At 34.7% G+C, this 19,508-nt stretch overlaps 1 protein-coding gene and 1 long non-coding RNA gene across 6 annotated transcripts in view; one reads left to right on the top strand and one right to left on the bottom strand.

The window, feature by feature from the left end:
- Positions 1-578: 578 nt before the first annotated feature.
- Positions 579-4,096, bottom strand: LOC125385554. Its single transcript, XR_007224966.1, has 2 exons — positions 3,990-4,096; positions 579-1,572 (listed from the first exon to the last, which is right to left on the bottom strand). It is a non-coding gene; the product is annotated as an uncharacterized LOC125385554 (long non-coding RNA).
- A 758-nt stretch (positions 4,097-4,854) lies between these two features.
- LOC100642211 (pleckstrin homology domain-containing family G member 3) overlaps positions 4,855-19,508 on the top strand; it is a 91,401-nt gene continuing 76,747 nt past the window's right edge. For all 5 annotated transcript variants that reach the window (XR_007224963.1, XM_048408099.1, XM_012311038.3 and 2 more), the window contains exon 1: positions 4,855-5,274. Coding sequence is in view for 4 of the 5 variants with exons in the window: in XM_048408099.1 (XP_048264056.1) it covers positions 5,193-5,274 (82 nt within the window). In the remaining variant the exon portion in view is untranslated. The remainder of the gene's footprint in view (positions 5,275-19,508) is intronic.

The raw sequence follows: 19,508 nt of genomic DNA, 5'->3' as shown, positions 1-19,508 counted from the left end.
AGAGTTAGCTGAACGTAGTATTGCATTACGTAGCTCGTACAAGTACGTTCGTTTGAAACTTGGATATTAGATTTTTCATAAAAATTCACGTACGTGCTCTGAGACTCTTATATCGAGAGAATAATAATATATTGAGCGAGAAAAGGTTTTACGTTGGACGGGGAAAAACCTTGCTGTATGATTTTGCTCGTTATGCGTATTATCGCGTATTCTGGCATCTGTGTCTGTGACTCGGTGCAAGAAGTAGCATTGTCGGTATTTACGAAGCTGTGATAGTAGCTCGCTTGAAGGTACGTTCGAAAATTCATGTGCAATTAATTTCTGACACGGAAGTTTCTGCTGTCTCGAATTTTTTTCCTGGTACAGTACGAGGGAGATTCAGAGCTCACGCTATTTGTTTCTTTTATGTTTTGACTTTGGTATCTTTCCCAGAAAAGTTATTTTATGTAAAATTTTGACACTCACAGATGCAAGTATAGTCGTTTCTAAATAGAGTTTCAAATTGTCGCCTTTTTTATATGCAGTGTACGATTGTTTAGAAGCTCAGTACCGGATTTAACTTATTTTTGCATAAATACGACATTGGCACAGTTGTTGCACCACAGCCACAGACTATTCTTAGGCTCTCCTTTTGTTCCTTTATAACTGTGATATAGTATTATGTGTATTTTAGTAGCGTATTATTCTGATGGCGACAGATAATTCACTCGTAATGCGATTATTGGTTTTGATATTCAAATGAAGGTGGAATAACGTAATTGGAATTTTGTTCAGTACAGGCAGGTAATAATGAGAGTACATGCATAAAGAATATGTACAATTAGGTGTTAGTTTAAGGAAAATATTATACATTACTAATATATAAGTAGTGTTTTGTTGTTATTGTTACTGATTATTACTATATTTCCTTAAAATAAAATAATATTTAAATCGGTTATACAGGAAGATTAACAATAAAATTACATGCATGTAGAACATTTTATTATCATATATCATAGTACCATATACCTCGTTAATTATTTAATTTCATCAATCTCACTGATTTTTATATATAGAATAATTGTTCTCATTATTTCCAATGTTATTCGTTGTTGATAACAGAATGATAATAACTTTCTTGCTGTTGATTTTTACAATATATCGTAGAAAAAATAGTTGCACATATAGGTGCATATAAAAGTTACGTACGAAAGAAAGAAAAAATTACGAAATTAATTAGGAAAATATTCAAAATTTGCTGTGTGCTGCAAGCAATTGTTCTACATTATGTAAATGCGATCTAATTATGCGGTTATTTCTGAATTATTCAATGCCTCGTTATCTAAAAATGCAGAAACAAATCAGAAATTTGAAATGTTACGCATTATACATATACGCAGAAAAAAAGGTTACTCCGTCAACTTAGGCCAAATAAGTCAACCAATATACATGCACGGATAGTAATTTCGTGGATATACTGGGCAAGTGTCCTTGAAAATCGATATCGAGGGTCTTTCGCCCCTGTGGCATGGCAGCACGCGTTCATTGGAATATGATCTTCGTGCTGACGTCCTCAGCTGTCGTGACCTTGAACTTCAAATTCATTAAAAAATCTTCATGAGTATTAAAAAAGTTCTTTCTTTAATTTGCAGTTTAAAACTTGTAAAAAGTTTACGATATCTTTTTCTAACAATGTCATGGATATGACACTTGAAGATCTATAGACGATTATCGCGTCGATTCTGAGTCATAAAAAGTTTTTACACCTGGATTTTTAATACTATGATATCGATAATGTTGGAGGAATTCAAGTATTTTAAGTTTAGACATAGTACCAATCTATTGTTAAAGACTTTAAATTAACGTCTCGTCATTTTGTCCTTGTCCTTGGAATATAAAGGACACGAACCTCTAATCTTGGAAGGTTAAAATTTGTGACCTGAGTTAAAAAATTCAAGATCAATAATGTTTGTATTCAAAAACTACCCGTGGAAATTAAAAATCAATATCCTTCGAAGTATTTTTGTAAGTTCAAGATTAATTATTTACTATATATTTCGAATTTTTTATTCGAGAATTTCGACGATTGTCTAATTTGAATATAGAACGGCTCCTTTACTTGGAAGTAAATAGCTCACGCTTTATATATAATTTATTTTATTTAAAAAATTAAATAGAGGAAATTATCTTCCTCTAGCTTTAAATCAAATTTCACGCGAGAAAGGGAAAGAAATGTTCTTCTATTTAAAAAGAAGCGATTTAATTCGGTGCTTGAGATCGTTGCGCCATATGTTGTCTCACGGAAGTTTTTGTAACGTCCCTTATGGTAAAAGGATTTCTGTACAATCGGTAACGAAGGTGCACTTGTCTAAAAGTAAATACGCGCATGCATATGTATATATACATGTAATCACGCAACATATTAAAACGAAAATACTAAAAAGGTTACCATTCACATACATTCGTATAGTAATACTATACTGCAGAATTTTATGCATTCACGGGAAATTTAAAGGTGCAAAATGCATAGAACGAATGTAATATGCAAAAATATGTAAAATCTCCAAAGTAGAACACTCGGCATAATTTTTAATAGATCAAACAAATCTCTATTTAAATTTTACTTCTGTACATGTATTCATAAAAATAGAAATTTGCATAAAAATCCGCAGTCTAATCATAACATACGATGGAACTTTTATATCCTAAAAGCAGTACTCAATACGTCAATTGATGTTCTAATTCATTAATAAGAAAGTATTTAGTCAATATCATCAGATATAGAATTATATGTGGACACAAATTTATAATATTTTTAAATTACGAGCGTCGCCTTAACATTTTATAATTATTCCTCGCGCGCATGCGTGTTTGACGAAAACAGAGAGTAGGGGAATAGAATTTAAGTAGGGGGAATGTCTATATACTGTTAGTCCATATACGTCTGTTATTCGAATGTTTCATACCGCGGTCGAGTTTATTCGCGATCCAGCACAATTACTTATTTTACCGAAAATAATGCAGAATACAGGTAACACTTCTTAAGCAATTATATATGAATACTATATGGATGTTCGCAGTATGTTGTATAACTTCTATGTTTATAAATTAATTCATTTTATATAATCAAGAAAAGCCTTTGATGATTCCATAAGGATTTCAGATGAACAATATTTATTACCAATGAAACTCTTCAAAATATTAATCACATAGCTACATTATGCAACGATTAAACATTTAGACGTTAGATTATCTGTATAATTTCGTTTGTTTTAATAAATTATTCAAAAAATCATTTGTAACCAAAATTTAAGCGATTAGGACGCCATATTGTGACGCCGTGTTGTTTATAGGATTTGGCGGTTTTTCTTCCATTTCCAATACTGTGATGAAAAATATTCTAACTTGATGTAAGTTATAACAAAAATTCATAAAACATAACGAATAAATATAATCCTTTTATTAAAATGTTTAGTTAATTTAGAGAGTATATAGATTTGAATTTAGAACGGATAACAAAAATGATATTTGGATAAAATTATAATTATTATAAAAGTAATTCAGCTACAGGGAAGCCATACTTCATTGAAATGAATTGTTCAGTTATTGAGAAATTAAATATAAAATTCTATACAATCTAACTTATACTAGTTTTATTAGTTTTATAATTAATAATAATTCTACAAGTCAAATATCATTAAGTATTAATAGATTCTAATGCTTAATGGTAACAAGTCTGTTAATAACATTTGTTATTTCTAGATTATAAGATTCACTCGTAGGATTTCATAGTTTTTTATCAAGTAGAATAATCAGATGATTCACACTATGTAAACACAAGAAACCCCTAGTGGCCAAAATTCAGAAATTAAGAGGTTAAGAAAATAGAGTTGGCCAATTCGTCTTCAACGATAGTTCAATTGAGTCATCGTTGAAGGCTTTACTTCGCGTTCGAACCGCTCAATTCCAAATAAACATAACACTGTTTCCCAATATTTCCAGTTACGTACCATCCTAAAAGTCACACACAAACGGCGCGGGAACGCCGGAAAAAGGCGCAACAAGAAGCAGCACCAGCGATGCCAAGGCAGGCGGACGGTGGCGCAGCGTGAAGGGTTAAAAATACATATTCGATGCTCCTAATTCAATGACCGGCCGACGTACGGCGATTTACAGCAGTGTCTCGTTAACTGACCACGAGTTACCACTTTATCTGGCCAGTAATCGAGGGAGGTATGTGTATTTCTTAGAAATCTCAAGTATCTATTATTTTTCTTCTTCAATGAATGCAAGTCAGATATGGATATTTATCACACATTACTGATCTATTGATATAAAAGACAATTATTTATTAGGATGTATGCTACACAAATATTAAAGTGGGAGTACATTATAAAAAATTAAAGCAATCTTGTACCTTTGTCGGTTTCCAAGAAAATTAACAAATTTTCTATAAAACTTTACTAAAAAGGAAAAAAGATTCCTGTATCTAGACTGTAGATCCTTATGTATTTATGGGAGATCTGAACGTGCAAAAATGCATAAAATTCATTTAATTACAAAATACCTTATGTTATATTATATCCAATACCAGAAGCTAATTCTATGAATTCATTTGCAGCATCCAGCGGGGATAACAGCGGCCAGGAACGAAGACGAAATCGTGGCCAGTAAACTCGGTACTAGCGTATACATGAACGGCGCTCGCCTCCGCCGAGAGGACAGTCGTTGCATTGAGCGACTCGCCGGCGAGCAGAGCGTAGGAACGCTTGAGCAGAGAGCGAACGAACGGTTTAGTGTATGGGTTGGTGGCGGCTGTTTGCCGATTCGTTGACTTGCCGGCACGGTCGGTCGGCTCGGGTCGAAGGCTGCCGCTCTCTCAGTCCGTCTCGCGACCGCGTGCTAAAGGGATGTCGTTTTACTTCTTCTTTCCGTCATTTCAATTAACTCGTCTTAAATAATCGATCCATGTACTTACCCTTTCTCGCCGTTGCATTGCTCTTCTGATGAATTTCCAACGCGCCAAATAAATCGGTGGCGCGCACATGAGATATGTGACGTGTGTTAGACGATTCGATATTAAGAGCAACGTCGGTGACGGCAGTAAGGACCATTCTGTGGTTGTGCAAAATTTCATGGACCAGTGACAACGAGAAAGGATCGTCGGTTGTGTGACTGTTTGCGGGAAAAATCGTAGGATTTGATGCGACGAGATGGACAGCGAGGCGGACGCGGAGACCACGGCTGCCAACGCCGTGGATTCGGATGGATCCGTTAGCTGGGAGGACTTTTTCGGTGAGTTTGTTTCCTTTGATGTGTCTATTCCTTTGTATGTTCTCTGGTGATCATGAAACTCATTTAAGTTAAAGGTTTGAAAGAATTGAATTTATCTTTTAGATTGTTTCATGTGGTCCTATAGTAATAGGACAGTATTTTTGTAGAATAGATATAGCGCATATATGTTCATTTTTCGAATCCAGTTCATGCTAATTTTGATAAGGATCCAGGTTATGTATTCCCTGGTAAATTTATGATTTGTTAAATAGGAAGTAATTATTATTCTGGTATGTGTTATCAGGTAATAGTTCAGAGAAAGAAGAATATTAAAATGATTCACGAAGATTTGTTGCATTCAATTGCAATTATAAAATGAATAAAGAATATGATTCTTCCTAATTCATTTTCGTAAATAAAATTCTTTTGATTCTGTTTTTATAAGTCACGTGTAAGATACATCATTGATTTTGAAAATAGTTTGAGATATTTGAGATTTCTTACAAGTTACTTACAAAATTTACCATCACGGGAAATATTCAAAATACAAAGATCAGTATTTTATAAAATATTTTATTCCATAACAAAAAGATACATTTTATATTTAAACGCAAAAGTTAAACATTTCCAATAATATCTAGACTAGACTACATTCATAATCACCAGCGCACATGTTTTCAAAGCTATATATATTATACAAATGTATATGTAGGTACATAATCTGTGTATACGCGTGCGTACTGTGTTTCGTCTGTGTTTGATATGTGATGATGTCTGATATCTGACTATAGTGACGTCAACATATGTACTTTAATAGATTGTAGTGATATATATTTTTTAAGTTGACATAAAACAATAGAGAATATGAATGATCGTGTTCTTTTAATTCTATGGCTTCGATATCGTTTCTTAAGTTTGCCGATGAGTAACAGTTTTCAGGTTTCTACAATGTAGTTTGAAGTTTGACGTTAGCTGCGTGCCGGTTCTTTATCGCTGGCATGTGCGTGGTTATTATTTGCTTGTACGTGGACGTTGTTACGAAACGATAAACAATGCAAGTAAAACGTGGGCTTTACTAAGAGGAAAATAACATTTTAACCCCTCGTGTGCAAGCTTTTCTTTTTGCTAACACCATGTGCAACATGGAACGTTTAGGATCCAGATCGTGTTTCTAGCCTATCTCAGGCTTTCAAAAATATCAAAGAAAATTCACAGCTACTTATTAATATTTCTACTACAATACCTAATAGATTTCCACGTGAAATATTTGAAATATTTGTTTACGGAAGACTGAAATTTAAATAAAATTATTTGTCCTACATTGGATATAGAGGGTTTAGGTTAAATTTGGTATAAAGTAAGGCGCGAAATGATATTGCGTTTCGTGTCAGTAATAATTTACGAACGGTAGCGAAAAGAAACCGCCAATCATGACCGCTTGTAAACGATCGTCGCGTGTTTATTGTCTCTAATGCAATCGCGCGTCCTCTTTCGAGTGGATAATTCGCCTCGTTGGTTGTCTGGACGAGGGTAACGCGATACCAGACGAACTGTTGAAAACAGAAAAAAGAAATGATGGTTTAAATCGTTATGTTCGACGAATCGAATTTAAGAACGTTAAAATATGAGAAATCAAAAATAAGACGGCACTTATTTGATATCTCAACATAAAAATGAACAACAAGCCAAAAACTGTGGATATAAAGATGGAGATAAAAATAATTTTCAACTAACTTCTGACATAACCTAGACAAGCTTAAAGTAAATTTGACGTGATTTATTGTTATAAGAGAGTAACCTACGTTGATATATCAAACTGACTTATGTCCATATATCAAACTAACCTATTGATATGTCAAACTAACCTGTTGACATATCAAATACTAGTCGGTAGAACTTTATGATTTTAATTACTAAATCAACTTTGTAATGTTGAGGTTGGAATATTTTTTATCGCAATTTGTTTTTATATAAGATTTTAGGGATATTATGAGAAACAGCAATCGAAATTGAATCTATGCTTTTATTTGGACCAAATGGATTTGGGTAGTCAATCAGTTCGACAATATAGAGGTTGGGTTAGAATATTTTTATTATTATCAGACAGGGATTATAGCAGGCTCTCTATTTTATTTACGTAAATTTATTTCATTTTAAGTCCTTCTCCTTCTCCCATTCTTCTAGTTTGAGATTATTTTCTCCTTTGCTAGGTCGATAGTCCCAAGCCTCAAAGACTTTAATCAGCCAATGATTACAGCATAAAAATTTCGAACAGGATAATTAAAAGATTATCTTTGTAATTGAGGTTTAAGAGCAGCAGAGTAACAGATAATATAAGATATGAAATAGTTTTTCAGGAAAAAAGTAACAATATGGTAGATACACAAGTATTCTACGTTATCATTTGTTGGAATCATAGCATACACGTACTTGATATATACTTTTCAAATTATTTTTTATCTTAGTATACGTTGTTGGTGAGGCAAAAATCGCTTACTTCTTGGAATTTCGAACTCTTTCGTTGCAGTTTTCAAGACTGTGGACAGATTGGAATTTGCTTCTCTATTTTCTGTGTCAGCATAATACTTCAAATTAGCGATACCTATGGATGAATTAATTCGCACGATTAGTATACAATTAGCACAAACTACGTTTTTTCCAACGCGTATCAAATTTAATATTTCATTTTTTCTTCGCCAATTGAAAAGTGCAATCCATGCTTGACTACGGTCTTTGTAAATTTGAATAAAAAATCGCGGAGGAAAATGTAAATAGAGAATTGTATTCCTGGAACTGTAAAATCAAAGAAGAGTACGCGAGATTGATAACAGCTATTGCGAACATCGATACTATCAATCGGAACGAGTACATTGGCAAGTATTGGTTCGATAAAATTATCAATGGTTCTCAACCGCGCGTGTGCTCTCAAGATGACGGCGTTCTCATTAACACGAACAAGATAAAAATTACAATATCATCCACTTTATTGCGCAAGAGAACTAGATCAGCAAGAAAATATCATTTTCAATGTTGATTGAGTTAAATACCAATTTCTAATGAAATTATGGTTTCCGTAAGTTAAGAATAAAAGAAGGAATATCTTTGAATTGTAAACCCAGAGACATCGAGACACATATTTCTCATCGCACACATTATGAAATATTTTAGTTTGCATTTTGAAATTTCCTAAGAAATATTACAATGGTCATCGATATCGTATCGCAAAGAAAACAGGTTTCTGTTGTAACTTTTTTCTCGGTTGGATCGAAGCAGGCATCGAAATAGAAAGTTTTTAAAATAGAAAATGATTCACAGCTTATTTTCATGTAAAATTCCGAAACACTGGGAATAGCAAATATGAAAAATCACGGTTATAATTATCTAAAATCTATAATTTTATTTGGCACAGTCGATCGACGTGACAATGTTGGGGCTACGTTAAAGTAATTCTACAGCAATGTAGTCAATTGGACCAGCAAATTCTTACAATCGATCCTTTTGTAATCTTCACAAGATTATAAACTCTACCTGAAAAAATTATACATATATCGTTAAAATAATCAGGGAACACCAAGAAATAGAAGTTGGCGCGAGACATTGGAACGAAGATGGTAAACGATATTGTGCACTTTTTATGATTGTATTGGGAAATACAATATCCCATAAATGGAAATTTAGATTCAAATTACATTTTTGTAAATTTAACTTTGTTTCGATTCTGCTTCTGTTTCGACCAGTTATCTAAGCATAACCTGTAGTTCCTTCTTCTTCGTTTCGCCTGTTTTTCACTGTGTTGATAAAATCGCGTGCCAATAGCGTGTATGTTATTGCGCGAGTTACATCGCTAGCCGGATAAGAGAGAAACTATTGGGAAAAAGGTATATCGATACCAATTAAGGATTTCCCTAAAAGAAACACAGCGATAATCAACTTTGCTTACTTTCTACTTGTAAAAACCGACAATAAATATCGCTTTGCTCCTTGTCTTTTCCTCTTTCATTTTCTTCCACACTCCTCAACTAACATTTCATTTTATTTAATATACGAGTTTCCGCAAAAGTAACAAAAGTCTTCAAGGTAAAAAACACATAGGAAAAGGATAGACAGATCTCTTCAAGCCTTGTTGGGCTAACAACATTGAATTAAATCAAATAAATGAAATTTACGATTTTGCATAAACATACTGAATTTCATGCAATTTTATTCCCATCTATTTCCATTATCAATTCGCTTATTTCTTCTCCCTAATTGTACGCCACCTTAATAGCCACACTGAGAGTTTAAAATCCAAGAGGATCCTCAGACGTTCACTGTATGTTGCCAGTATTTCCAGATCTTCAACGTTCATCGTGCAAAGGGAAAATCTTTCCCATCGAATATTCGAATTTCATTCGACGAACTCGTAGGCGAAAATGTATCTCTTCTTAAAAGCCACTGCCTTTACTTTACCCTTTCCTCCCTTGGTTTCTTCATTGACAATGCTGAAATGACAGTTGCACGAGTTTTTTGTTTAAGCGAACGCTAACTCGAAACCGGACGTATCGTCAACGAACGTTAAACTATTAACGTTAAATTGTGAGAAAAATGCGGTTCGTCGATGTGTTTCGATATTATTTATTCGTTAATATTTATCGACAAGCCGCAGTGACGCTGAGAACCTTGAAACGTTGACAATGTCTGCTGCTTCTTTCGACTATTCCGTAAATCGTAGACGATCTCACGATCGCCGGTAGAGGGGCGGGACAAGATGAGAGTTGCTCGCGGACTCTGTGATCTATCAGCGCGCGGAAATTTCTGATTTTCAGTTGCACGCTACGGTGAAGCGCGCCTCGTTGTTGCGCTGACCTGCGCGCGCGCGCTTCCACGCTCGCGCACCATAGTCACGAAGAGGACGCTGCTACTAGCGAAACAAGTGTGGCGAACTTAAGGATGCGACGCGGTGCACAAAAAACTGCTGCTCTGCCGGATGTAGCTTAGAGCGTCGTTGCTTTCCTCGATTCGCTTACGTGTACACTGACGTTCATAAGTAGACTGTGGATTTTTCTGCAAATTCCAACTTTTCGGGATATAACGAGAAAAAGTAGAACGTCTGTAGGAAATTGTATTATCTGGCAAGTATCGCAGAGAAAGCACTGTGGTTTGGATATTCTGTGTACCTTCTCGTATTACGCGGATTCTGTGCAGCCAGCGAATTTCCTATAAATCCAAATTATCCAAATCCGCGTTATCTGTTCGCGATTATAACGCGTGTAATTTTTTATTAACAACATAATGGATCTTTTAATTTTCTTACTAAGCGCGTATGAATGAACCCTTTGAAAAGCCCTACGTCGAGTCACGCTCGATTGTTTTAAATTGCCAGTTTAAACGTGTATTATGTTTCGCGATATTTCTTTTCACTTTTTGCTTTTCTAGATGAGCGATATTATATACTTGATAAAATTGTTTTATTTAATTGTGATCCATTGACTGTCTTTTGTGGTACGTTTCAAGTGAAACGCTTGAAATAATGGGGGGTTACTTAATAAAAATAGTTAAAGAAGAATTAGGAGTTTACCGATCAAATGAGATATGTATTTACTTGTTACATGTACTAATTAGTATCTTCTCGTTTATTAGAATTAGATACTTCGTACGTCATATGAAAATATTTTCTTTTTTCTTTCGGCTCATTTATCTTTTTTTTTTCTAAATTGTTTATTTGCATTAAGTATATGTTCTGTCGACGTATGAAGCGGTTTTAAATATCGTTGCTATTATCGATCACGATAGTTTCTCAGTCAATTTGGAATATCCTTGCTTATCTTATCTGAAGCTTGACAATCAGGCGAACCGCGTATAATGAGCTCCTTAAAGCAAAAAGAACAGCTCCGTAGTGTTTGACGCTTATAAATGTCCCGAGCATTTTATTGCATATTAACTTTCAAAAACAAATTTTATCACGTCGTAATATTCTAAGATAGCCTTAATAAAGGATAAAACCGTGGCGAGTCTTCCTGCCTGTAATTTTCCATCTATATTACCTTATATTATATAACTATCGTAATTATATACCTTTATATTTGGATGAAAGTAAGTAAGTGGCTGTATATTTTTGAGCGGCAGTGTATACTAGCGTCTGTATCCGCGCTCGCACACAAAATGTGTGCGCGTGTGTCACATGTATTCCCGTCCTCGTGCACGCCCAAAAATCGAGCAACCGACTCTCTGGTTCCGTCTGGATTTTTATAGGACCGGACTAGCCCCGGAACTGCTTAAAATTCGACCGAATAAACGAACCATCGTCGCTTGGCATCGTTAAAACGGTTTCCATAATATTTCTTTTACCTGTTTCTGTCATATTAACGGATAGAGTAAATTTGCCCTATTTCTTTTTTTTCTTTATTTTTATTATTATTATTTTTTTTTTTAAGGGTAAAGTATTTGATTTTTCATCCTACGTATAAACGTTATACTTTTTTGTAAGTTTCGCGCTTTCAGTAAATCTGCTTCCTTTATTTCGACTTCTCTTCTCTATCTTCTGTTCAAGTCAGGTATTTTCACGTAATCTACAGTTTCTACTACGTTTTACCTATTTTTCATTTTCTTAATACATAAATATACATTTAACAATACTACTCACGCGGTATATTAATTTTTCATTAAGGCAATGTTTACAACGAATGTCTCCAAACTTCTACATATGTATATACATTTCTTGGAAATTTTATTACATCGTGTACATACTACAAATATCGCTACTACTATTACTACTACTACTACTACTACTACTACTACTACTTACAGCACAGTCATATCTCGTTCCAATTTTGTTATTAAATCACGAAACTCGTGTATCGTGTTCTTTTCTACTTCTTTTCTTCTTCACCGTTACTTTTGACATGGTTTTGTTAGCGTTTTACGGAATTGGCGAACTCAGGCTTATTCTTTCCTTCATTTTCTTACGTTCGAATGCCACGGGTATATACTTTGCGTTGTACTAATCGCATACGTGTTCATAACAATAATAATAAGCGTAAATAGAACTATCCTTTTAACACAGATCATGATCCACTATGAAAATAGCCATTTTCTCCATCTGTTAACATTCCTGGTGGATCGTCCCGTTGACAAATAACATTCCACCATGTGACACCTGGGTCACAATACCTACGGCCCTGTCCTCGTGTGGGCTTAGTAAAGCGTAGGCGTGTCATGCTCCTCCGGCTGCATTTGTAACGCCAAGTGCCTGCGCCGCGAATATATAGACTCATAGGTGCATCTACAGGCTGATTCACATCGCCTCCATTAATCCTGCGTTTCGAAGCAGATGAAGATAAGAGGGAATATTATCTCTAATGCTTATTGCGGGCTCATTTGTAACCGCGGCTTAAGCAATACGATTTATCCTTCCTTTATTGTATACAGGCTGATTCACATTGTATTGCAGATAATGTGTCTATTGCGTATCTTTTATGCTGGACAAATTTTAAATAAGATTCTGTTATTGTTGAATTTAGTGATTTCGTTAATCGTATGTCGACTATAGCGGGTTCAATTTTGATGGTCCATCTTTGGGTTATCGTTAACGTTGCAATAATTTTGGATAATGTTTGGTTACTTTTATCGATTGTATTAATTTTTTTTATCAACTACAGTGTTTTCAGCGGTGATGTTGCTAATCGTTCGTTGACTATAGCGAGCTGAATCTGGATGGTTCACTTTTGCATGATCGTTAACGTTAAAACAATTTAGAGCAACATCTTATTATTTTCATTAATCTTATTAATATTGTACAGACTGTTATATGCTAGTGGTGATATTATTAATCGTCTGTTGACTACAGCAAGTTCAATTTTCATCGTTAACATTAGTATATTTTTTGAACTATATCTTGTTGTTTTTATACATCATATTGATTTTTTATAAATTACGGTATATTCCGCGATGCTTTTGTTAATTATATATCGACAATAGCGAGTTCAATTTTATTGATTCTACGTTATTGCATTGCGATTAACGTTAGAAAAATTCTCCACGTTATTTTATCACTTTTACATTGCTACAGTACATTCAATTTTGGTGACCCACAGTATTTCACGGACGAAACTAAACATATAACTTTGCGGCATATTTTCAGCCATTACAGTCATACTATCTCTGTATCTTAAAAGTTTCTATCTTTCTGTTCTATTATCTCCGCGTAAAAATTCGAATTTAATCTCGCTTTTACGTACATAGGTTTCATCCATACTTGTAAAATGAGTCACCTGGATACTTAGGAATTACGCCTTTACTGCATCGTACTTAGAAAGAGCTCTTTCATAGATCTTGTCACACGCGCCGGATTAGGTGTACCTATTTCTCGTCATAGTTTGTATAGCACCGTGTGTACAGTTTCGTCGGACAAATTCGGTTAGTCTTGCCGCGCTCCTCTTAATCTAAATTCCCTATATTTTAATCTCATCTCTGTCTCCATTCAACAACGGGCTTATACAACCTTTTTTAGAATAAAATTGAAACGAGAAATTAATAACGATCGTTTCTTAAGTTCCTCGAACTTGAGAAATTTTTCAGAGGATAGAGAGATACGATTTGATTACAACTGCAATTAATAATAACGATAATCTTCGGGTCTCGCAATTAGATCGTGGATTCTTAGACAAATTTATATTTTCATCTACTGAAAATTATGTATTTTCATGAATATTATTTTTTATTATTTCTATTACTCATATTTCCCATATTTCTGAATATTAATTTTGAATTAAACGCTGTAGATTTTCTATGAACGCATAAAAATCCACGATCTGCTTATTACGGGGCTAATAAAATTTCGATATCCTTGCTGTAGTACGTATAGTGCATTTTTATAATGTTATAGTTATGAAAATTGACTATAGGATTCTCTTGAAAGATATTCGCAACAAGATTAAACAGAGAGATCTGCTAGATAGAGCTCACACGGAACAGACAACCTGTATCACGCGATGTGGGAACAAGTGGGCGACACATAGAGCGGAGGACGATGGGTATTTGTGTGGCAATAAGGTTATGGTGGAAGGAAGCTGACGTGACAGTCTCGTTTGTCCGTCTTCTTGACGGATATCTACATAAAACGAATGTTACAGCAACAGTTTGGACATAGGGAATTTTTCTTGATTGATCTATATCGAGTTGGTCACTTGATAGATTTTTCAGATTTGTGACTAGACTGGGGATGTTTATGATGGTTGGTAGAATGATTATGCACTTACATAGGGAATTTAAAATTGTACAAACGTATAGAACGCACATAATATTTGGAAATATATATAACATTCGAAATATCTAAGGTATCGTACTATCTATGGTGTTCGTAATAGTATTATATTTATCATAATTGTTATACTTTTTAATAATTTCTATAATAGCGTCTTTTCTATAATATAAATGAATAAATTTCTATAATATAAATAAATCTCTATATCTAATATCTTAATATAAATAATTTCTATAATTTGTCTGAGACGAATGCCTCGTTTGTTTCATTCCTTTAATTGGGCTCGTAGAAATATAAATTTGCATAAGTCTACCTGACGCTCGATCGTAACACGTATAGAAAAATTTTCTAGTAACTTTATCGTCTTGAACGTGGCCAACACGATGTTCGTTGCACTACTGTTTCAGTAAGCCGTGCCCCTATATTTTCAATTTTTCCTAATGGTCTACAATTTAGTAATCTTTGTAGTAACATGCTTCTCTCCAATTTAGTCATTTTTGTAATAACATCCTTCTCTCCAATTTAGTTACTTTTGTAACAACATACCCCTGTTCGATTCTGTAACTTTTTGCAGTAACATTCCTCTCTTCGATTTTCCAATTTCTATAGTAATTTTCTTTCTGTGATGTGCGATCAGCGATGAGGTTTTTCACCGCGTCTTGTTAGGGAATTGAGAATTAAGTTCGGTATGCTGATAATTGGATCTCGTTACGCGCGGCGTACTACAACACAAGCACGTGTTAAAGTTAGGAAGCCTTACATATGAATATTCCATGGAAGGAGACGCGAGGTTTACCCTCTATCAGCAAAGGGTTATTCGAACCCTTAATGAGGCACCTGTATTACGTTTCTTAGGGATGCTTCTATATACAGGGTGTCTCGCCTGACACTCGCTGCTCAAATTTAGAATATCTCTTTAGTAAACAATCAATCAACGTTTCAAATCGATCAAACATCGTTATTGAACAGTAACGATCGACACGACAATAATCAATTATTGATCCTTTAATACAAGACCAGTTTTCATTATGCCTAGCTACAAATATACAAGACCAGTTTTCATTGCGCCTAGTCATAAATATAAAACCAGTTTCCATTGCTCGAACTAACCTTAAAATAAAGGACGATTAAGCGGAAATAACTATTTTCCGCGGTACTGCTTGTGCATTCAACAGTTGGTCCTTGAACTTAAGGCTACTTTTTATGAGATATACCCTAAAACCATTAAAATAGTAAGAAAACTTGAGGATAATAATTTGCTTTAAGAGTGTGCGTTATTACAGATACAAGAGATTAGATCAAACTAATCTCCAAATACAGTGGAACAGTGGCAGAAAACTGTCATTTCTACTATATTATTACAAATTCGATAATTGTATACTTTACAAAATATCAAGTGTCAGTTTCCATGGAAAGTGTGCTTCAAGTTGCGGACATAAGATGAAACAGGGAGAAAGTGAAAACTCATTTTCTCCAATGCTATCGCATTTGAAAAGGATTCTATGAATCTAAAGCCTAGTTTTTCTTATATTCACGTAGCGTTTCAAATTATAGATAAAACTCTTCGATGATGAAGGATTCGAACTCGTGACAGAGTAATTCCAGCGAACCTACCACTCTACCACCTTCGCTATCGTAACGTTATTCGTAATAACGCTCGATCGAACGTACATCTTTCGAAATAGCAGCCACGAAGTTTACGTTCGCAGTGTCTCAATGTACAAGAAACGTGGCTCTGAATTTCATATTACGAAACAACAAAAAGATAAAACTTTCCATAGTACAATTACCATCTTATATCGAACTTGCAAATAAAATATATAAAATAAAATAAACATCTCTTTATCTATACTGCTATTTATATCATATTCTCGGTTGCGTTTAATTTTCGATCCGCTACTCGATCAAACAGTAAGAAACGGACCGAGTCCTGTTGAACTTTGAGTCCCTCGGAATAGATGCGTCGCCGCGTTCACGAAAACGTGCTCGTATGCGGACTGGGGATCGGTGCGCGTCCGAGACGCCATTGAACTTGATTTCCCGACACCAGGTCTCCGTGGTTGCACGTGCAGAAACTCCAAAGGAGAACGGCGTTGCCCTCGACGCTGTCTCACGTATCGCCAGGCCTGGGATTGCATATGGATCTTGAGAACGGGTCGACTGTCTTAGGGCGGCTACAGGCGGGTCGACCGACGAGAAATTTTAGTAAGCTGCTTCGCGCAGGGAAAGTCGTGCAGTACCGACCGCTGCGGGTATTTTTCTCATATCATACAGTCGGTAAAAATCAGAATTGAGAAACATGAATTTTCATTTTCTGAAATTTGTTAATAAGAATCTATAAGAATGTTATAGTTTGTAATAGAAAGGGAAAATTGTCCGGTACCGACCGATTATCCGATTAGTAGATTTTCCGGTTTAAATGATCGATAACGTTAGAAAAAAGATATTTCAGTATTTGGACGTTGGAATTCATGTTTTCGTTCAAATTGTATTTCTATTTCTGTTATTTCAGCGGTAAAGTAGTTGATATTCTCTTAGTCTGTGCGTTGGTCTCGATCGTGCGCCCAGCCTTCGTGTTCGTCATTTTCACAGAACATCGGCAACCTCGATGCGGCCTGTCTCTGGATCATTTTATTTTACAGTAGCAGCTTTTAAGCTGCATCCAGCTAATCCAATTTCACTTTAGTTGCCAACAAATCGAACTTACAGATAGAAAATATTTAGTCTGTACTGGGCGAGAGTTGGATAGTCGATACTGGACGACAAAAAGAAAGACGTTTTACATTGTAAAGTATGCAATGTAGAAAGAAAAAAATTGCAAAACTGCGGCTGGTTTCCACAGCCGCCCTTACGGTTTTTCAAACGTTCGTTCCCTCGAGTTTCGTTGTGTCTTTCCTGTTTTTTTTTTGCTTTTCTTCTTACGCGAACCCGTCATTAATCGTCGAATCTTGGAATAGCAAACTTTCACTGCGATCAGCCAATTCACTCGTGGAAACGTTGCGTGGGTATGTACCTGTTTGAGATTGGCATCGATTGAGTTGTAATTGTTTCTTGCCAGATAGACGTTTAATTGGTAATTTAATTGGCGATTTTCGAGACGGGTGATCCATAGATTTTCGTTTTTCCAGTAATTCGCGATTTATTGGTTTGGTCGTTACTTATTTAGCTATTGCTATTTATTAGTAAATTGTGTAAATTAGAAATTCGATTAAATCAGCTTAGTATCTAATTGGGTGTTTTTCTAATTCAAATTCGATTGAATTCTTGAAACATTTTGATTAGTTGGTATAATAATAATTTGGATAATTAGTAATTCTATGCTCGTAGTAGTTGATAATTGTGATGTTCTTAAAAGTAATTTCGAAAATTTTGTCTCATTACCCAAGTTAGGAGATAAAGATTGTTAAGTAATTATGAAACATTTGTATTGTAATTATTATTAAAATAATTATTACAGCCCTATTTTGTTACAAGTTATCGCAGGAGATAATTATTAAAATATTTGTTATTGGGTGACGATTAGCAATTAGGACTTTTCTTAAATGAATCCTCAAACTCTGTTCTCTCTTACAACTTTGTTACTTGCATTAGTTGCAGCGATATTTATACCACGAGCACTACGATATTTACCGACAATTGAAATTTTCTTTTAATTATTCTGAAACTCTGCTTCGCTTTCATTATTATTGTCCGTGTTAATTAACGTAATAAAAAAAAAGGGAACGCGAGTTTTAAACTACGATACAAATTGCTACAGCTTCATCTAAATTATACAAACTATAATTATCAAATAGTGGAAAATGTAAATTGTGAATTTTATGGAAGCGTGTCAAGTATTACGAATAAATCTTTTCCAAAACAGAGAAACAAATTTTTAAATGATCCAAAGATTATTCTAATATTTACCAAATAAAGGCGTCACTCGATTAAACCACAGAAAAGGATAACTGTTTTTGGATCACATTATAGCGCCAGCAGTTCCACACAGTCTATCTATTATAATCAACGTATTGGATTTCAGTATAGAAATCTTGGTTACATAAAATAATGCACAGGCGAGAGCTATAAGCGAGCGCGGAACAATACAAGCAACGAAGTTCGAAGAACAAAGTTTCCGCGAGATCGATAAAACCCTCTTAAAACCTGTTAACACTTTGATTGCCACGTTGGTCATATATGACCCGCCACAGTTTCTTCTGTGACGCCACGGTGGTCATTGGTGACCGGAGCGCTTCAACTTCTTACAATTCTTAACAATCAACTTCTAAAAATTGTATGAAGATTGATAGTTAGGGCATTTTGAATGTACCGATAAATAGAAGATACTTTGAAATAAAAAATGCTCCATTGAACAATTAAACATTTTTATTAGAACATTAATAAAAAAAAAAAAGAGAACAAATCTTGCATCTGTGGCGGCAAGCGTGGATTGTTGATTTTCACTGTTGACTGTTGATTATCGATTGTCGATTGTTGATTGTTGATTGTTGACAGTTGGCTATGGATTGTCGACTGTTGATTGTCGACTGTTGACTGTTGATTGTCGACTGTTGACTGTTGATTGTCGACTGTTGACTGTTGACTGTTGACTGTTGATTGTCGAATGTTAACTGTTGATTGTCGACTGTTGACTGTTGATTGTCGACTGTTGACTGTTGACTGTTGATTGTCGAATGTTAACTGTTGATTGTCGAATGTTAACTGTTGATTGTCGACTATTGACTGTTGATTGTTTACTGTTGATTGTTTACTGTTGATTGTTGACTGTTGATTGTCGAATGTTAACTGTTGATTGTCGAATGTTAACTGTTGATTGTCGAATGTTAACTGTTGATTGTCGACTGTTGACTGTTGATTGTCGAATGTTAACTGTTGATTGTCGAATGTTAACTGTTGATTGTCGACTATTGACTGTTGATTGTCGACTGTTGATTGTTTACTGTTGATTGTTGACTGTTGATTGTTTACTGTTGATTGTTGACTGTTGATTGTTGACTGTTGACTGTTGACTGTT

Source organism: Bombus terrestris, chromosome 8 (assembly GCF_910591885.1).
Source record: "Bombus terrestris chromosome 8, iyBomTerr1.2, whole genome shotgun sequence".
In the NCBI taxonomy this organism is placed as follows: Eukaryota; Metazoa; Arthropoda; class Insecta; order Hymenoptera; family Apidae; genus Bombus; species Bombus terrestris.
Note: the sequence above shows the minus strand (reverse complement) of the source record. Positions and strands in the feature narration are given on the sequence as shown.